Genomic DNA, 20,407 nt, shown 5'->3' on the forward strand with positions numbered 1-20,407 from the left:
ACCCTCTGTTCTCATGAGATACCTCCCCTGTCAGGGCAGTTAGGGGACTGAAGAGACTCAGAACATTTCCTCCACATACATATCCATGGTCCCCTCCTATGGACACAACTTCCTTGCATCCTGTCCTTGGCACCTCTAGACTCTGGTAACCCTAACCAGCCTGCCACTTTGGGCCACAGGAAGGCACCCCTGAGTCCAGCTGTCCTTACCCTGAGAAGAAAAAGCAAAGACGGCCCCTTTGGAGCCTGGGACAATACCTTCTAGGGACCAGCCCAAGGCTGCTGAATCCCCAGGAGCTATTATCCCTCCTCCCCTGGGACATACCTCAGAACCTGTCCCCACAGGCAACAAGGACACACAGATGTACAGGTCTCACAACAAAAAGCAAGGCACTCATGGATATCAGAACCAGTTATCTTTATTTTTTGGAAAGTAAGTTGGCTGTGTTAACAAAACCACATTTGCCAGTGTGGGCTGAAAAACCATATGCTAGGCCCCAAGAAAGTCACCCTGAGCCACTGTCCTGACCCTGCTGGCTGACAGGCAAGGGACAGCCACCCAAGCCTAGGGCCCAGTAACAGTACAAACTGTAACAAAATTGCATTCAGCACTCTCTCCCAAGCTTTGAAAGGTAGCAGTCTAGGCTATAAAAAGTCTAGAATCACTGCATAGAAGTGTTAAGCCTACAGCAAAACAACTTGTAGAAACTCAATAAATTATAGATAGATAAACTTGTAACAGACATCTATTAACATCTGAACCTTCTTTGCAGGGCCAGCCCCTCCCTGGGCACAGGCCCCTGCCTGGAACACATAACAATTAGAATAATCTGTATGAAAAATACCAGTTCACCTTGAAATCTTTAAAAATCTTCTAAAGAAAGTCCCTATATAATCTAATCCCCCACAGAAGAGGGCCAAAGGAAACAAAATAAAAAAAAAGATGTTCACTGGAGCCATGGCTAACTAGGAGAGTCACTCAAGCTCCACGGGGCCACGTCCAGCCTTGGTGGGAGGACAGACGCACATTCTCAGCAACTCCCTAGATTCAGCATAAACCTCTTCAGCTGTTAATAAGTTACAACTTAAAATTTCTGCAATACCCTGGGACTAAACGCTATGAACCTGGGGTTGGGGACTGGAGCTCCGAGGGTTGATAAATAGCTTTACAAATATACAGGTCCAGATACAAACAACACTGCAATGCCAGAAAAGGCCCCTGCTTCTCGGCCTGCCTGTGCCATCTCACTGGTGAGCCCCATGGGGTGTCTTGCTCCCTTGGGCCTCAGCTTTGCCTTTTTCCATATAGATATTCTTATATATATGTATGTATATATCTATATATATCATACACAACATCTATTTATATAAATGTACATTTTCCTCTGGAATAAACCTTTCTGATAGAAGTTATGGCCACCCCCCCTTCAGGTACCCGTAATTTGAGGGACAGGATGGGAAGCGGGCAGCCTGGAGGTGTCGAGCTATGACTCACCCCAGGCACAAGGTGCCATGTAGGAGAGAGGCTTGCCACATAAGAGCAGAGCCTCCCTACAGGCTCAGCTTTGGGCACCAAAAAGGCCAAGGCCCACCCTGGACATGAAGTCCAGCCCTCTCTACAACGGTCCCTGTAAGGTAGCAGTGGGGAGTGAGGGAGCCAGAACCCCACTGTCGCACAGGGGCGGGGGGGCCCTCTTACATTCTCATTTGGTGCTCCTGGCCCTGGCCAGTCAGGAGATCATTCTACAGCAGTACATGTTCCCCAGGGGCCTCTGCACCCAGGAGCCAAGGATAAACACGCAGGAAGTCTTGTCTATTGCTGGCCCATTGCACTGGGCTGGCTAGGGTCCACTGCACACCAGCAGTAGCAGGGCGGGCTAGGGTCCGCGTAAACATTGGCTGGGGCTTGGTCTGTGGGACTGTCGGCCCTTCACGTCCGAGGTCCCCCATTGCTGGGTGGGCCTGGGGGTAGCAGGTCATGGGTGAACACAGAGTCGTCCCCGGACGAGCTGGAGCTAGGAGTATCTTGGCCACCTGGCGAGTACTGTTCAAATGGCACCGAGAGGTCCAAGTACTCCTGTTTGGTGGACAAGGCTGTCAGGACCGTCCCTTAGCATGCACCCCCTTCTATTCCACACCATCTATGTTCAGACTATGCCCCCTAAAGGCCAGTCCCTCCACTGGAACTCTAAGGAGCAATACCCACAGTAAGCAAGGCAGCCACAGGGAGGGCAGGACTGAGTGACACTTACGTCAGTTGATGTCACCGTGAGGATGCGGTCTAAATCCTCTACCAACTGCTTGAAGGTGGGCCTCTGTGAAGGCACTGCATGCCAACATTCCCGCATGATCATGTACCTGTGGCAAGTACAGCTATGGGTCCCTGGCCTGCTGCCCATTCCCTCCTCACTGCACCCCTACCCATCCCAAGGGCCCTGGTAGGAATCCTGCCACCCCAGGGACTGGGTAGAGGGATGAGCAAGGCTCACAGGTCATGTGTGCAGTTGGCTGGCTTGTCCATGCGGTGGCCCTCTTTCAACAGCTTGAAAAGCTCTTCCACTGGGATGCCAGGATATGGTGACCCACCCAGTGTAAAGATCTCCCAGAGGAGGACACCAAAGGACCAGCTGCAGGAGAGTGAGGACAAAAAGCCCGTTACTCCTGGTGCATTACCATAGCAGCCCTGCATCAGGACACACCACCGATAGGCAAAGAGAAGCCAGGGCTGTGCTTGTGGCCCAGTGAGAGAACCAGGACCCCGAAGGCTGCAAAAGTGCCACTCGTGTCCCATCTCCCTACCCCCATCCTACGTGGGGACACATACACATCACTCTGATGGGTGTAGACTCGGTCAAAAAGGGCCTCTGGTGCCATCCACTTCACAGGTAGCCGGCCCTGGGCAGAGGGAGAGGTGTTGGCTCTCGGGTGGGGCCTCCTGGTGGGACCCTACACCCCAACCATGCAGGAGCAGTGCTCACATTTGTGGTCTTCTTGTAGTAATCCAGGTTGTGCACATCTCGGGCCAGGCCAAAGTCTGCAATCTTCATCACATTGTCCTCAGTCACCAGCACGTTTCTGGCAGCCAGGTCTCTGTGAATACACTGAGGAGACAAAAGGAACCTGGGCTAAGCCGACCCCTCCCCAGCTTAGGCAAGCTTGTCACCAGTTCTTCCATTCAGAGAGGCCCCCACCGGCCCTGGGCGCTGTCTCTACCCACCTTCTGGGAAGCCAAGTACTCCATGCCCCGTGCCACCTGGTAGGCACAGGACACCAGATCCTTGCAGGTGAGCTGTTCCTCTGGCAGCCTGCAGGCATCAAAGGAGTAATCCATGCCTGGAGGCCGCCGTGCCCGGAGGAACTCTCGCAGGTTGCCCTTGGCTGCATACTCCACCAGCACATACAGGGGCCCTGGGAGCACAGGCACCTTAGAGATGCCGTGAGACCCTGGAGCCCCAGCAGCATGCCCACCTACCCCTGACCTACCACCCTGGGTGCAGGCCCCCAACAGGTTAATGATGTTCTTGTGCTTGCCAATCATTTTCATCATCTCCATCTCAGACACCAGGTCCGACAGGTCCTTGTCAGTGGCATCATCTGTGCCGGGAATGGGGGTGTCATCGGATGGCCCCATAGCCCTCAAGTGCCCCTCTTTACTCCCCCGCCCACCCTCCTCACCTTTCAGCATCTTCACGGCCACGGTGACAGGCTTGGCAGTGCGGTCCTTGTCGATGCCAATAGCTTCTGCCATGACAACCTGTCCAAAGCAGCCTTCTCCAAGAGGCTTACCGAGTGTCAGCCTGGCCACAGAAACAGGCAGTGAGTGTGTACCCAACCCTCATTATCTCAGAAGCCCTAGGGGCATTTTCTCATAGAAACTAAGAATGACCCCTTCTCAAACCTCACCCTGGAGTACCTTAGGAATACCTCCCTGCCCAGTAGCCACCTAGCCCCCAACCCCAGAACCCTGACCAAGTACACATTGTCCCTCACCACCACTGACCGGGTCCTGGATAGCTCCCACTTGGGGTCAGCAGGCAGCTCAAGTTCAGAAACATTGGCCAGGACAGGACCTTCTCCTGAGGACAGCCGGGCAATCCGGACGAGAGGTGTGTTGGAGTTCATAGAGGAATTAGACTCCAAGGACACCTGCTTGGGTCATCAGGACAGGTTGGTACCACACAACGTGGGCTGGGCATTGGAAAAGGGGTGGGGTGCTAGAGCCTACGGGATAGCAAGGTCAAGTCTATGAGGGAAGGTATGGGGCCAAGAAAGGGGCTGGCTGCTCTGACTTCTACACAGTGGTAACTGAAGGCAACTAAAAACAGGCTGCCCCCAGAGTAACTTGAACCCCCTATGGAGATCAGAGATAAGGAGGTACGAGCCCACCCAACCACAGAGAGGTCTGTCTCAGGCAGGCCCCAGGCCCTGCTGGGACTCTAGGAGACTCAAGGCAGGACAGGGAGCTCAAAACCTGGTATCTACTTTCTGTTACCTGTCGCTTAAGCGGGAAGCGAGAGACCTTGTGCACGGTGGGCGAGCCCAGGCCCTTCTTTGGGGGACTGCGCAGACGGCAGAGCGTCACTGCCGCCACCACCAGGATGAAGAGGAAGAAGCCCACCCCGTAGCTGAGGACACCCGCGTACACGCTGCCAGCCTCGTCAACTTCCATCAGCTCCTCCTCGGCTGCAAAGATAAACACTTTGGGGCCTCATCCAGCCTTTTCAAACTTTCCCCTCTGGCCAGAACCACAGGTCCCAGTGGGGGAGGGAAGGGACCTGGGATACTCAGAGAGGAGGGGCTGACTACACTACCTTGTAGTGTAGTCGAAAGTCATCTGAGGAGAGTCAGCAGGGACCACACCCAGGAGAGAAGCCCAGCAGAGCCAGGAGCACCCACACCGCTACCCAGGCACCCAGGAAATGCCAGAGCTCAGATCAGGACTGTAGGGGAAGCCCTGCTAGAGAACGAAGAGGCCCTTGCAGGACCAAGATGGGGCAGGTTCATGTTCCCATACCAAGCACAAGGCCTGGGTGAGTTTCACAGGATGGGCAGCCATAAGCCGTAAGGGCCCCCCCCCCACAGTCCCTGGCAGCTTTGGCATGTCCTGAGACAGCACCCCAAGAAGACAGGTGCAGCGTGAGCAGCAGCAGAAGCCAGTACCTGGCAGCACCACCAGCCACGCAGAGTGATGGGAAAACCCGATAGAATTGCCCGCCAGGCAGGTGTACTCCCCCGCATCCTCAAAGGTGACATTGTGCAAGGACAGAACCTCTAGCTCCCTGTCGGTGGTGTTAGCTCCTGCAGTCTACAAAGAAAGAACAGAGCGCGACAGACGAGTGCCAACACCTCCCTTTGGGTACCACAGCAGTCCACATGGAGATGATCTAGCCAGGCTGCAAGGAAAACGCCAACGCCGCCGCCACCACCACAACCTTGGCCACCACCATGGCCCTGCCACAGCCACGGAGGCCCAGGGCCCTCTGCCTCCTGCACCGAGGCACTGAGCCTGAAGCCAGTCCCTCCACCAGTGGTGAGTCCTCTGTCCCAAGGTGAGCAACAGGCAGGTGGGCAGCACAGTGCCACACAAAGGCAGCATGCAGAGTTAGTGCAGAAATAAGAGAGATGCAGACAAAAGGACGGGCAGACAGATGGACTGGATGGGAAGCCACAAGGCATCAGCCAGCCAGGGATGGGTGCAAGGTCGATGCTCTCACACAGCGCACGCAGGACATGGCCCCTAACAAGCTCTAAAGATCTTCTAAGCTTGCAAGTGAGGGACGCAAGAGGACAGCACAGGCCTTGGGGGAGGGGGCTTTGAAGCAGACGGTCAGGTCAGTCAGCAGTGACTGGGGGCAACCAGTATTGTTGAGGCATCACAAGTAGAGTTGGAGCCAAAGGCAGATCAAGCAGGACGGGTCGTGCAGGGCATGCAGGCAGGTGCATGGCTGGGTCATTGGAGCTGGAGCTCAGCGTGCCAGGCAGGCATGGGACAGAGTCGTTACCTGCTTGGGGCCCGTGAACACGAAGCCAAAAGGCCTTCTCGGCCACGCCTATGAAATTGGTGGCTCGACAGAGGTACTCGCCCCCGTCCCGCTCCGACACATTGGCCAGGCGGAGGCGTGCGTCTGCCTCCACATTCTCACTGATCCAGGACTGCGGGGACAAGAGACTGGGCTCAGGCACACCCCGAGCCAGCTCCAGAAGGACGTGAGGATGAGGCAGGGCAAGGGACCCCAAAGACGGGCTGGGGGCTGGGCAGCACCCGGAAAGCTGCCTGGGGAGGAGGCACATCATGACAGTATAAGGCATGGCTTCAGAAAGAGGCCTTCCCTCCATGTCTGCCACCACAGGTATACAGACATGCTTACACACACACACAGATACAGAGAGTAGAGGAGGAGAGAGGTAGGGGGAAGAAAGAAAACCTGTAACCCACAGCCTCTAACCCCCCCCCACCCCACGGGTCATTTTAGGGCCACCAGCTTATTTTCATGAACATCCACACCCATGGTGAGAGGCACCCCAGTGGCCTCTTTCTCAGCAGCCGGGATTCCTGTTCCAACTGTGTGCCTGTTCCCCTCCCCAACCAGACCTCCTTGTCTCTCAACAACTGTTTTCTTTGGGCTTCCAATGTGGCAAAGTCCTGACTCGGGTACAGTCAGAGGGAGGGCAGGACAGGGCCAGTACTATATGCAAGCAGATGACACCAGCCAACCCAGGCCAGCTGGAGAGTGTCTAGCCAGTCCCCTGGGGTCCAGAGGGTTCTAATTCAGCAACCATCCTCCTGTCCTGGGCTACCATAACTGTCACCCAAGAGAAGACTTCTGCAGGCTCAGCCCTTGGAGCCAAGTCCCATGGTACAAGTAACACAGAGCCTGCCTAGAGCTCAGAGCAGGTGACATGCACTGGGACGAAACTGCCCCTTCTCACAGAAGCTCCAACACCTAGGTAAATCCCAACATATCCCTTGGACGCGTATGAACCAAGGCCAGGGCAGCCCCAGCTGAATCACCCACCAAGCCACCCAGCCACCCAGCCACCAGCTGGCATTAGCACCTACCTTGAGTACAGTGACGTAGGGCGTGCCGTCAGGGCCCACCTTGCTCCCATTCACCTCCACGTGCTTCAGCCACTGGATGTGTGGCTGTGCGTCGCTGTACACCTTGCAGTGGAACTCCACGTCACTGCCCAGAACGGCTGTCTGGTTGGCTGGCAGCCCAGCCTGCAGGATGGGCCGGTGTGGGGAGCGCTCTGCAAGAGGCAGTCAGGTCAGGGGGCGGCGGGCTAAGGGGCCCAGGGATTCCCTGCCTTAGCCACCCGGCCTGGCTCTCACCCAGCACATCCAGGGTGTACGTCTGCCGGATGCTGCCAAACTTGTTCTCAACCACGCAGGTGTAATTGCCGCGGTCAGAGGGCACCACACTTTCCATGACCAAGCTCCACTGCTGGTGCCGGAGCTGTGGGTAGTTAGTTCGTGAGTACACGCAGGCTATACCTTGTCTCCAGGCCCCTCATCCAGGCCGCCCCTTTCCCAGACCTACCTTAATGCCCCCAATGCGGTGCTCCCCTCGGAATTCTTTGCCGTTCTTCAGCCAGGAGATGGAGGGGGTGGGGTTGCCAGCAGCTGGGCAGCGGAAGCGTACAGTGTTTGCAGCTGGCACAGCCAGCAGTTTCTTATCCATACGCTCCGGTCGAGTCCAGTAAGGAGCCCCTGACGGCAGAAGTGCCCGTAACAGCTGTAATCAGTGCCTTCCAGAACTTTCCCTGCCTGTTCACCCTCTATCCTGTTTCCCCTTAGGTATTAGGAGTCCTCTGCTTTCCCTGAACGGGCTCTCCCTGAGCCTCGACACTGCACTTAAACTTGCCCTACTCTCAGATTTGAATTTATCTTTGCCCTTTGGTGCAGGCTCACAGGTGGAGGTCCCCAGAAGGTGGACCCCAGTAGGATGCAGATCCTGAGAGGCAGCTAGGCCAGGTCATCCCACCAGTCCTCAAAACCGAGCAAGCTAGCCTCTGCAGTGCCCAGGCTGTGCTTCCCCACACTGAGCGCTGATTCCTCTGGGCTGGGTGGAGAAAGCCACCCTGCTGGGACTCCTGAGGCAGCTGAGGGACAGAGCAGGGATCCAGGACAGAAAGGAAGGCAGGGCCCTTCTGCAGTGACCTCACTATACTCTTCAGAGGACCATGTGCATCTGTGGGTGGAGAAGCCACTGTGCAGGGGAAGAGAGAACAGTCTGCCTATGCGGCCGAGGGGCCCTTCCAGGCTGAGCTGCCCTCCCAGGCTCCCAGGGTGGCCAGCAGTGACCTCATGATGCCCACCACCAGCAAGGTCCAGAAGGTGATCCTTTAGTCACCTCAGCCCAAGCCCATGTCGGGTGTAAGCACCAAATACAGCCTAGATAAGCCAGGAAGGCAGAGCACACACAAACCAAGAGCAAGGCCACATAATGTGGCTGGGGCAGGAGCCGGGGGCAGGGGGCCACTAGGTTAGAAATCTTGCTCTGAGCCACCTGGTAGCCAAAGGGAAAAGGGAAAAGAGAAGCCAAACAACTCCTCAGGACAGTAGCCTCAGTTGGTGTCAGTGCTAGATTCCTACATAGATTCCACTCTAAAATCTCATACACGTCCCTATACCCACTCTCCTTGCCCCCCCACAGACTCATCCCTATTTTCCCATAAATTCTGTTTGATTGCTCTCAACACCTTGTCCACTCTTCCCCAGACGTCTCCAAGTGGTTCAAGTACTCAGTCCAAATAACCTAGTCTCCAAGTTGTAGACACACACACACACACACACACACACACACACACTCCCTCTGCGATGCCCTCTTTACGATGTGTACCTCAGCATGGCACAGCCACTGTCCCCTCCTGCAACCCTGAACCAACAACCACTAGTGCCCTCAATCCCTGGATCTACTTGTCCCCAGCAACAATCTGAGCTCCTGCTCCTGGGCACAGTTTCCTGGTCTACCCACCTATGGCGGTGTTCCCATCAAACCACCAGAGAGGCATCCCGGCCCCAGCAGCTCGGTGTGTGCCTAGGCTCTACACTCACCTGTGTCTTCAGCCACGTCCTCCCCATCTTCGTCATCTCCTGAGGACGGAGCATCTGCAAGTTACAAGTGGGGGGTTCTGTGACACCCCTATATCCAAAGACCTGCTGCTTCCCATTCCTGAGCTCCACTGCTCTCCACCTTCAGGGCCCACTGCCCCTCCCTCCCCTTGGGGTCCTGTCTTCACAAGGCCATTTTTTCAGAAGGCACCTACTTAGGGGTACCCCCTCCTTTCTGTCAACAGCCAGGGGCACTCTTAGCCCAAGGATGATGCAGCTACCCTGCCCAGGAGTGTCCCGATGTCCCCGGCTGTACAGCTGTTCAACACACCTTGCAGCCCCACCCACCAAGCACTTACCTGTCACACGCACACTAAAGTGGCACAGCACACGCCGGGTTAGCCGCTGCTGGCAGCTGTAGACCCCAGCATCCTCATGGGTGGCGTTTAGCACTTGAAGCCTCTGAGGCCCCACCAGGATACGGTGGGAGGCCACCAGCCCCACACCGTCCTTAGCCCAGAGAGTGGGGCCTGTGGGGGCACCTCCAGGCGGATGGCAGCTCAGCTCCACAGTGTCCCCACTGCCGAAGGCCACCTGCTCCTGCTGGCTAGGTTCAGGCCCTGGAACCTCTGTGGAGGAAACGGTAAACTATGACACAGGGTCTCCAAAGCAGCATGCAGGGGGCCCAACACGTTACTTGGCAAACACACTAGCAAAGGCTGTAGTAAGCAAGTGAGGGATGGGCTCCTGGAGCTGGGATCCTGCCAGACAGTGTTCAAATCAGGGGTGGAAAACTGTTTCAGTAAGAGCCTGGGGGCATCCGGTCTGTCAATGGTCTGTGCTAAGGCTGCTGGCTCTGCCCTGTAGGAGGAAGCTGTGTCCCAAAGACGAGGTGGAAGAGGCACAGCCATCCTAATACCTAAGTCACCTTAAGGTGCCAAGGAGGGTTTCGGACAGCTCTGGGGTGTAACACCTGCCCAAAATGCCTGAAGCCCCGAGCTCATCCCCAGTACCACGAAAAAGTCACCGTTCTTCTTCCTCTGATCCTTCCACCATTTGGAAATGTAAAATCAGTCCTTAGCTCAAAGGAAGGCAACACAAAAGCAGGTTGGAGACAGGCTGTCCTTCCCTGGCCTTTGGCTCAAAGCTCAGAGAAAGAATAGGGAGCCCTTTCAGAGCCCTCTTTGCACCCAACCCTCATCTTGGCTTCTAAACCAGTTTGGATGGACAGCCAGGGAACAGAACATACTTTAACAACAGGAAAGAGAAAGCTAGGTATGGTGGCTCGCACACTCAGAAGGCTGAGGCAGGAGGATTGCCACAAGCTCAAGACCAGTCTGAGATGGTTCCAAAAATAAAATCAAAATAAAAGAGAGCAAACAACACAAGATCATGCAAGAACATGGGTGGGCAGCTCTTGCTTGCATACACCATAGGGCTGCTGTTCGTGGGAGCTGTGCATGTCTAACCAGGGGTGGAAGTATACCAGGTGGGGGATCCTTGGACAGTCCATGCCTTGCAACTTACATGCCCATCTCACTTAGCAGCCAGCTAGGAAAATACGACAGACATTAAGGACACTACTCTCCAGCTGGAGAGGTGGCTCTGGGGTTAAGAGCACTGACTGCTCTTCCAAAGGCCCTGAGTTCAATTCCCAGCAACCACTCACAATAGAATCCAATGCCCTCTTCTGGTGTGTCTGAAGACAGTTACAGTATATACATATACATATACATATACATAATCTTTTTTTAAAAAGGATACCATTCTGATCTCTTAGGTCTCTCTCTAGTCAGTGGACTAGAGAGACCCATATGAGCTCATAGGGTGGCTGAAGACATGGGACCCCCGCTTCACAAATGAGGACCAGGTTTGGGGGTGGGGGGGCTGTTAGAATGGTCATATGAGCCAAGTGAAGCCAGGCACCCACCCTGAGGGCTAAGAAACTGGAGTAGCATAGCTCCTCCATTAGGCAGACACAGGTAATACACCTGCCCCCTGCCCAGGTGCTGCCCAGCTCATAGGGGGCCCTCAGGGACACACCACCAGCTGGGCTATCTCCCCCAGGCTCCCCTGCCAGAACCTGACAATGCCCATCACGGGGCAGCTGGGCTCGGGGCCCAGGATAGGAGTGGGTGGTCCTGCTAAGCAGACCTCCTTCCTCAGATCCAGCTGGACTGGCTATAATGTCACTTGTCATTCCGCCGACGCATGGCCTAGATTCGAGGCCCAGCTGTCCACTCTGGCCACACCAGTCCTTAGGCCCAATTCTGTCCATCCCAGAGACAGCCCACATGCTCAAAGTCCACCAGGATTCTATGACAGACAGAGGGAACCATATATCCCCCAAATATCCATGCAACTCACGTCTTTCAGAACCCTGCAGCTTTATGGTGTCCTAGGTAGGTTCCAGAGCCAGGGGCCTACTATCCTGACTCCAGTTCTCCAATCCTGCTGCCATGCCCTGTGGGGACCACCCAGTACTGGAAGCTGCTGGAGTTCTCTGGCCACAGAAGAGCAAGAACAGGCTGGTCAATAGCCTCAGGCCAGGCCTTGGCCCAAGGGCAACAGCCAGTTGGTTCCAGTTTGGTCTGGGCAAGACAACTGGTCAAGCTATTCACACAAGTATTTGCTTTAACCTTATCCAAAGATGGGAGAGAACATGGCAGCTCCCGATCCAGACCTTGGAGATGGCTGGAGGTATAGGGTGGCGAGGGAGAATGGTTCAGTCAGCTCAAAGAGCTGACCTTTGATCTGTCCATCCATCCATCTTGTCCACTAAGAGCTATGTGAAACCAGACATGGGGGGGCGGGGGTGCTTGGGCAACAACATATCCACCAACAACCACCACAGAGTTGAGAGGAATTTATGGCCTGAGTCAGGTATGGACAAAGGAAGGACAGTGCTTGGGACGACTGCAGAATAAGATACCGTAGACCCTATTCTGAGGCAGTGGAAGCACAGCACTGGCCAGGCATCAGCCTCCAGGAACACACGAGTTAACTCCCTAGGCCCCATCAATAAAGGAGCCAAATGCAGCCCACAAGCACGGGTACTTCTGCTGTGTCCTTTAAGGGGGCAATGTCCCTACCACACGGATTCCATAGCCCCTATCCTCATTGCTACATGGTACAAACATGGACCTGGGTACCATAGGCTCACCATGTCCCAGTCAAGTTGTGCTGGGCCAAGGGTCTCCTAGATTGCCTCAGTTTCCTCCACTATGGCGTGCCTTGCAGACCTAAGGTCCAGAAAGACCTAGCTAAGTGTCTGAAGCCTGTAGAGAGGAGTGTGGTGGTGAGACGCACCTACGTTAAAGCTCCTGACTCAAACAATGCAGAGAGAACATAACTGACCAGCAGGGATGTACCCCCTGCCTGGAGGACCCAAGAGCTCTGGTCACTGCTGTTGAGACTAAGAGCACACTACAAAACCAGCATCAAATCCAGACCCAGTCTGAGGTTGGTCACCCTACATAACTCCAGGGACTTGGACTTTGGAGCAAACCCAGGACACGGATCGGAGCGACACCTGCTTTGATAGTGAACACAGCTGGTGTGGGAGGTATGGCCAGGTGTATGAGGAAAATAACCCAAGCGAAAGGAGGGGTGCCCCAAGGGCCCTGAAGCCAAGGGTCTCCCGTCTTCCTCCTCCCCTCCCCCCACCATTCCACCTTAAGACATTCCAATCTCCACACTTCGTTATAAAAGTCAAGAAAGAAAAATAGAAAAAAAAAAAAACAGAAAGAAAGAAAAATCCAGAGGCTGGGCGGGCTAATGAGGGCTTACCGGGGATTATCTGGTTTAATCCCCAAAACAACCCTGCCATTACCAGTCCTCTCTAGCAGGACAGGTGAGGAAACTTACGTTGTAGGGGAGTACCCAAGCCAAGGCAGGCCCCAAACCCAAGTGGCTTTGTTCACAACTCAGCAAATTTTCAACCTGGCAGGTCACCTCTCCCCAAGACATCATCTACCCCCTAACCCGGGTAACTCGTTTTCCTTTTAGGTGCTACTGAAAAAAAAAGCGGGGGGGGGGGTGCGGGGGGTTTCCAGATCCCAAGTGGAACCTGGGACCTGGGGGGGACAAGGTGATTCTAGGCTCGATATAAGATCTAAAGCTTCAGGGTCTAAGATCAGCCCAGGTTAATGAACCACCGGGAGGGCCAGCAGGGCTCAAAGTTCAGCCTTCCGAGCGCGGGGGAAGGTGGGGTACAAGGGAGGAGAAAGGCCCTGCTTCTGCAAGCCGGCCTGGGGGTCAACCTCTGGACCCCCTATGTTACTCTCTCCAAACTAAGCACACCAGCAGGGCTTCCCTCACCAAGGGTGGCCAAGTTAGACTGGCACCTAGCCCCGCCCCACAGCCCTTGACCCCAGCCAGCTCCAGCTTGGTAATTTATGTTCGTAGGGAAAGCGCCAGCCCGGACCTCTGTAAACTTCACCAGTCTTTGTATTTTTACAGCCCGGCCCATCTCGTTAAGGAACCGGATTAAGTTTATTGGCCTATCAATTCCCTACCTGTCTCACCAGCTCAAACTCAGAAGTGAAGGGCAGGCGCACATCCCACCGATCCCTGGAGGCCTAGCTCAGCTTCGGTTCCCGCAGCAGGGTCGTGCCAGGAGGCCACAGTCACTGCCTGGAGCACAGAGAGGATGTGCGCTCCGCCCCGCCGCCCCTACCCGAGCTCACTGACACCCGACGCAAAGAGTAATATCTTCATCTGAATGCACATGCTAATGTGGTCCCTCAGCCGGCCATTGGGCGCCCGGGAAGCTAGGCAATCGTAGCAGGCGCTAAAAGCGCGCGCTGACCTCCCGACCGCCTCTGTCACGCCGCTGAAAGACACGCACATTCAAACTCCCGGCCCACTTTCATTCATAAAAAAAAAAAGAAAGAAAGAAAGAAAGAAAGAAAGAAAGAAAGAAAGAAAGAAAGAAAGAAAGAAAGAAAGAAAGAAAGAAAAGAAAAAAAATGACATTGTTCCAGGAGGCTCCAGCCGCTGGAGAGAGGGGCGCGGGGGCGCGGGAGGGGCACACCGCCATCTGCCTCCTCCCGCTGCGCCCGCCGCACTCGCACCTCCCCGAGAGGCAACGCCGCCATCAATGCGCGGTCTGTGGCCGCCGAGGTACAAAGGAGCGGCTGTTCGGGCCTCAGCTCGGGTGGGGCAACAGCTTACCGAGCGAAAGCCTCCCTTCGCGCGGCCTCCCGCCAGACCGCTGCTCTGCTTTGCCACGCTGCCACCGGGCACAGCCGGGGGCCGCGCGCGTCGCACCTCCGGGCAGCCGCGGGACGCAGAGCGGACCGTGGCTCCTTTTCGTATCCTTGGCCTCCAGCCCCGTTTGAGGGCACTCAGTGTCCCATCGGACTTTGGCGGCCAGAGGACTATCTAGGCGGTGCCAAGATCTTGGGACAACCGCCCCTCATCTCCCAGCGTGCGGCCTGCAGGGCGGTCCGTGCGCGCCCCTGGGAACCGACCCCTCAGGCAGCGTACGGGATAAGAGGGGAGCGGCGGCTCTGAAGCTGTCACCTTGTCATGCGAGACACTGAGAGCTGAGCTTTGGCTGAGATACTACTATCCACTCCGCAATGTCGAGCCTTCCTTTAGCAGAAGCAGAGCAAGAACTATTCCGGGAGGATGGCGGAACCAATAACCAGGCACTTTTCGTCCTCTCAAATCCGAGAAGCAACAATAGGCATCGTGGGAAGTCAGCTTGCGCGCCTTCCCGACGCACCTCGGCCTGGGACCACCGCCACGGCGCACCGCTCCCCGTGACGCCTCGCACTTGGGTGGTGGCTCTCAGCCTACAGACACCCCCATAAACTGCCGCGTCCGAGCTGACAGCTATCTGCAGGCCGGGGAACAAAACCCAGGCGCACTGGCCCCTGTGGTGCTACTCAACCCAATGCCCCTTCCTCACCCAAGGGCTGTTCGCTGATGCCAAAACCCCTAGAGTCCAGGGCCGGTTACCGGAAAAACAGCTTGGGTCCGTCCTTACCTGCCGCTCTCCGACCAACTCGCTGCTCTGGACCGGGAGGCTCGGAAGTAACTCCAGCCACGACCGCCACGCAGAACACTAGCACGCAGGCCGGGACTACCATGGCTCCGGAGCTGGGGCCGTGGCGTCCTCAAGCGATGCGCGCGGGCATGCTGCAACCCCCCACACCCGGCTCCGGCGCCGCTGCGGAGACTACAGGAGAAGAACACTGAGTTACTCCGGAGGGCAGCGGGGAAGCGCGGCCTCGCTCCTGAGCCGGGACCCCGGCAGCCCGGCCCGCCCGCCCGCCGACTCCTAGCTCTCCCGGGCTGCCTGGCGCCGGCCGCCTCCTCCCAGCCGCGGTTCCTCCCTCCTCCTTCCCTCCCTGGTTGCCGCAGAGCCCTCCCAGGACGGCCGCAGTAGCCGCAAACTTTCCAGAGCGGGAAGCCCGAGCCTTGCCTGGCCTCCCCGCACTTACAGACTGCTCCACTTCCACCCCATCGCACCCCCTGACTGCTTCTGAGCCCGCCCGGCCCCTCCGAGCGCCAGCGGAGTCCTTCACACCAACCTGGCGGCCGCCGCTAGAGCCCAGCTCACCACTCGCGGCTCCGGCTTCGGCTCTCGGCCGGCTCTTCCAGGCTCTCCTCTGTCCCAGTGGCCGGCCGCCCACCCCACCGGTGAGTCCCCTCGCCGGAGCGGACCGCACGGCGCCAGCTGCTCCCGCCACCCCCGCTGCCACAGCTCACTGAACTGGGGCTGCCCGGCGCGCAGCAGCGGGGGGGGGGGGGGCTGCTCCCGCCACGCCCCGAACACTCCCCTTCCCCGGCGGCCAAGGGGCGGGGGATCCGAAGAGGCGTGGTCAGGCGGGGGCGCCGGGCGGTCCCGGAGGGCGTGGGAGCCCAGCTGGGGCGGAGCGGGCGAGGCCAGGGTCGCACACTCGACCCCTCGAAGCAATGCGGAGCTCAGGACTGTCTACCAGCACTCTTCTCCAATAATGCTGTGCTCAGGGGCTCAGAGGGTTGACCTCGGTGGGGGTCCAGGTGTTAGGGCATCTTCACAGTGAACCGGCACCTGAGCTGAACCCTGGGCAAAGAACGCTAAATGCTTAGATGCAGAGCCCCGACAGTATTCTGGGAAGACAAATACGTGTGAAGAGACCTTTCAGTGAAGGATGGGGCAGAGTTTATGTGATGGAAGACACAGGGATTGCACCCTAGAAAAGGAGGACATGCTGCTGTATTTATCAAACCAACCAGTGGCCCGCATCCTTCTCAGGAATGATAGCCACGCTTCCCCCAAGAACACATAGGTTTGGAAGAAACTTACCCAGCCTCAGAATAACAAGAAGAGCTGAGGATACAAAGTAGGGGAGCCTGCCCTGCCCCAGGGCTGCCTGAACTCTAGCCTAAAGATGCCCTAGCACAGCACACCCATCTTGGGGACACATTCCATCTGGAGAGTGTCACACTGACAGCTGGTCCCTGGAGGATCAGCCTGGTCACCCTATCGTGCTGGCGAGCTATAGGTCCTGCCTGGCAGAACTTCTGTGACAGCAACCAACACCACCCTGTGACTGATGGCCTCTGTATCTACCCTCCCAAAGCAGGGAGCCTTGTCTCATTTTCAAACTCCACAAGGTCTGATGAGGCCTATGGGAGCCAGATACCTGAGGTCTTGGCTCAGTGCTTCTGCCCAGTCTGGCTGTGTGTGACTCGAGGGACTTTACACTGTCAAAAAAAAAAAAAAAAAAAAAAAAAAAAAAAAAAAAAAAGGCAAGTGGGCCATGCAAACACTTCACTGGCTCACTGATCGCTCTTATCTTTCCCAGAGAGCTGAGCAGGGCCCTGCCCCCAGAGCCCTCATGCAATCCCGTGTCCACTCAAGAGCTGGGCAGCTCTACCGACTGTTACTCCTGCTCTAGCCAAGCACCCCTCCCTGCAGACTGGCTAGAATCCAGTCCTGGGTTCCCATGACACCCCCAGGCAGCTGCCCACAGTCCCTCTCCCAGGATGCCACCCCAGGGGGTCATAGCAGACATTCTCCCCTAATCTATTGGCAGATTAGTTATCAGTAAATGAACCAGAATGTGAGCTCTGACCCCTGTGTCCACCCCCTTCGTCTGGAGGATTTACCAGAACCCTCCACACCCTGCAGCAACCGGGAGCTGAGCATCCCTCCAAACAGCAACACTTCTTTTATTTCTGAGATGACCTCCTTGTTAGAAATACCCAGTCAGGAATCTCAGACCAGTGCTGGCTGTTCTCTGAACCCCACGGCCCCACAGACCTTGTTTTCCAATGGGCGACACATGCAGAAAAGAGGACTCCAGACAGGGTACTTCTGCTCCTCTGATCCTCCCCCAAGCCTCTGGCCTGACGTCGGCCAGCTCTTGCAGACCCCTGCTGAACTGCAGCAGTGTGGGGAATTAGCCTCCTTGGTCAAAAACTAGCTGTGTGGGGCTCACAAAATGCATTCTGGTCTTGAGCCTCCTCAGATTAAAATTAAAATCTGGTGGTCTTAAATTTACCTTCCCAATTCAGGACAACAGAAGTCTGAGGTCAAGTTGGACTGGCTGCCGGCCCTGAGGAGGCTTCTTCCTGCCTGATACAGCTCTGGGGCTTCCAGGCATCTTTGACTACTCACTCTAGACTCTGACTCTACCTTCACAGGACACTTGTGTTGGATTTAGAGCCGTTCGCAAAGTGCAGGATGACCTCACCTCAAGCTTCTTCCCGCCGCTATACTTGCAAGACTCTTTTTCCAAATAAGGTCACACTCTCGGATCCCAGGAGATAGCACACAGACCTGCCTTTGGGGGAGCTACCTTCTGCCCACTACTCACCTGGCAGTTCCTGGTCCCTTGACATCATGAACATCCTAACGTGGCCTAAGTGTTACAGACTCTCCAACATGGCTGCCACTGTCTGGTGGCACTTACATCAAAGGGGCACAGCATTTTTAAGACCCCGCGATTCTGTAGGAGTCGATGTCCATGTGGTCCCTGTGTGCCAGCCCCAAGTAGCAGCAGCTCAATTGCCTTGCTCCTGACACCAGGATGTCATTCCTGGAAGGTTGGTCCGTTTTCATTGTGATTTTCTTATACAAAGTGATTCTTCCCAAGTCAGTGGGTTCAGCAGGAGTCCACCTGCTTCTCGGAAGCAGAGCTACACAAGATGAGGCTGAGCCCACCATTCTGTCACCAGTGCAGGATGATGCTGCCTCTAACTTAGCCTCTATTTCATCCCAAGCCCCTCAGTTGAACTCCAGGCTGTTACTGCAACCAGGCTCTGAGGAGATGGTTCTCTTTGGACCATGGCAGAGTCCCAGGGGACAAAGGTTGGAGCCTTCCAACAGCCAGTGCTGATGACATGGGGGTCTCCTAATGATAAAGTCCCCTTTCGTGCCTACACCTCCTGACCCACTTCTGGGAGACCCATCAGCTTTCTAAGGCTCGCATAGATGGAGTCTTCCTCAGTCATAATGAGTCAAGGGCAGAGGCCAAGTCAGGATAGCTCAGGACTCAGAGATGGGTAGCCTCAGCTTTCTGGGGTCTGTGCTGCTCGGTAACAGGGAAAGAGTCTGTGGTGGGGCACCAGCTGCATGTGCTCAGGAATGGAATCCCTACAGGCTGTCAGTAGGCAGCCTGATATTTGCCCTTCCCTGACCTGCCCTGCCAGACCAGGGCCGAGGATGGGGAAATGGCTGTGAGGTACTATCAGCCAGGAGGAGTGGAGGGGTGGCTCTTCTGGACAGACCTGAAATCAGAACTCACCTCTTACCCACAGGGTTCCTGGCAGGTGGCAGCTGCAATAGGCCACAGTGGGCCTGGAACCCAGGCAGGGGGAGCCCTGGGACCCTGCTGAGGTTGCACTCAGGGAGGGTGCCTGTTCCAGCAGGGGCAGGGGCAGCTGCCATGAGGCCAAGTGAAGGGATAAGGGAAACTGAGCCCCACTGGACTCCACAGCCTGGCTGGAAGGACTGAAGGCTTTCAGAGCCCCAGAGCTGCTCCATCTCCTCCTAGGAGTCCCCATTCCTCCAGCTACTGGAAAACACCATTCCTGTGTGCCCATAGGCCCACAAGCCAGTACAGCACCATGGGGAAGGGGCTCAGAACTCTGTCTTAGAGGACTGGCCTGACCCGGTTCCCCCAAAGAAGAAATGGGTGCAGGTTTGAATGGCAATGTGAATTTTTTTTTTTCCCAGAGTGGAGGATCGAACCCAGGGCCTTGCGCTTGCTAGGCAAGCGCTCTACCACTGAGCTAAATCCCCAACCCCGGCAATGTGAAAATTTATAGGTAACTTCTGCCTTTCAAATTTAGTCTCATAATTTGAGGATTAAAATAAAGGTACATTTGATTTGCGCGTTATAACAGAAATGGAATTTTAAAATCACATGAAGTAGGAATTAAAGTATTCCAAGAGCTGCCAGCTAATACTAGCTACTATGTAAGACTCTCAATTTTAGCTGTGAGCTTCCTGGCAGGTTAAGCAAAAAGGGCAATAAGATGAATCATGCACTGTTGGGAGCCTGGGTATGCTGTGATATCAAGCTTTCTGACCTTTTTCCCCCTTGGTTCACTCAGACCACTAGACCTCAAGTCCTAACTTTTTATGGTCTGGAAAATGTGCCCGGACCAGTAAAGAATGGGGACCAGGGCTGTGGAGAGATGCAGGGCACGGGCACGGGTACAGGTACCGGACAAAGATGAGCTACACAGCTTCAGAAAGCAGCGAGAGTTGACAAGGGGCGACCAGGGTGCCTTGAAAGCCCCTAGGAGCAGCGTGTGTGCACAGGGCAGTGCCTAGCAGAGAGGCGGTGAGGCCTCGACAACCCAAGGGACTGGCAGGGCCAGGCCGGTAGCTGCTGAGCCGTTCAGAAATCTATTTTCCTAAGCTCTTGGCCTGAAACCTCAAGTGTATTTTCCCTAAGTTTTATTTTTTTCTTTGACCCCAAACTCTGGTAAATCTAAGGGAAATTTAATTATGGTGTTTTGGGTCCATTTACACTTGAACCCTCTCAGCATTTTTTCCAGGACCCTTTTGCAGTTCAGCACGCCTTGGGAGCCTTCTAAATGAGTGTTTTATTATTTTTTTTTCAAAAGGCCTTGCCCCCCCTCCCACCCCCCAGGACTAACCTTCCTGCCAAGAATAAACAAGTCCTAACTCTGCAGGCTCCAGCAGAACTAGGAATCTAGGCCCCAGGGCCCAGCAGCCCTTGCCACACCCTCCTCCTCCACCCCAGTGGGTCTCTATTACACTGTGCCCTTCTCCGGCACTGGCCCCTCCTGGTATACCTATGGCCGTCTTGCTCTGTCCCCCTCTACTGGTTGGCCCTCTCACCCATCATCTCTGTGTGACCTTCAGCCAAGCATTCAGCTC

The 20,407-nt window shown here is 55.8% G+C and overlaps 1 protein-coding gene across 8 annotated transcripts; it reads right to left on the bottom strand.

Moving 5' to 3' along the window:
- Positions 1-396: 396 nt before the first annotated feature.
- Positions 397-15,775, bottom strand: Fgfr3 (fibroblast growth factor receptor 3). 8 transcript variants are annotated; one of them, XM_087584443.1, is made up of 19 exons: positions 15,597-15,775; positions 15,050-15,241; positions 9,414-9,683; positions 9,058-9,111; positions 7,541-7,710; positions 7,333-7,456; positions 7,060-7,250; positions 6,002-6,152; positions 5,160-5,304; positions 4,492-4,682; positions 4,000-4,145; positions 3,675-3,796; positions 3,483-3,593; positions 3,217-3,407; positions 2,978-3,100; positions 2,824-2,894; positions 2,489-2,626; positions 2,252-2,357; positions 401-2,076 (listed from the first exon to the last, which is right to left on the bottom strand). In XM_087584443.1, exons 10-19 carry the CDS (start codon positions 4,666-4,668, stop codon positions 1,930-1,932), a joined length of 1,332 nt encoding a protein of 443 aa, XP_087440569.1. In that variant the 5' UTR covers positions 4,669-4,682; positions 5,160-5,304; positions 6,002-6,152; positions 7,060-7,250; positions 7,333-7,456; positions 7,541-7,710; positions 9,058-9,111; positions 9,414-9,683; positions 15,050-15,241; positions 15,597-15,775; the 3' UTR covers positions 401-1,929.
- Positions 15,776-20,407: the final 4,632 nt, after the last annotated feature.

Source organism: Rattus norvegicus, chromosome 14 (assembly GCF_021556685.1).
Source record: "Rattus norvegicus strain SHRSP/BbbUtx chromosome 14, alternate assembly SHRSP_T2T, whole genome shotgun sequence".
Taxonomy (NCBI): Eukaryota; Metazoa; Chordata; class Mammalia; order Rodentia; family Muridae; genus Rattus; species Rattus norvegicus.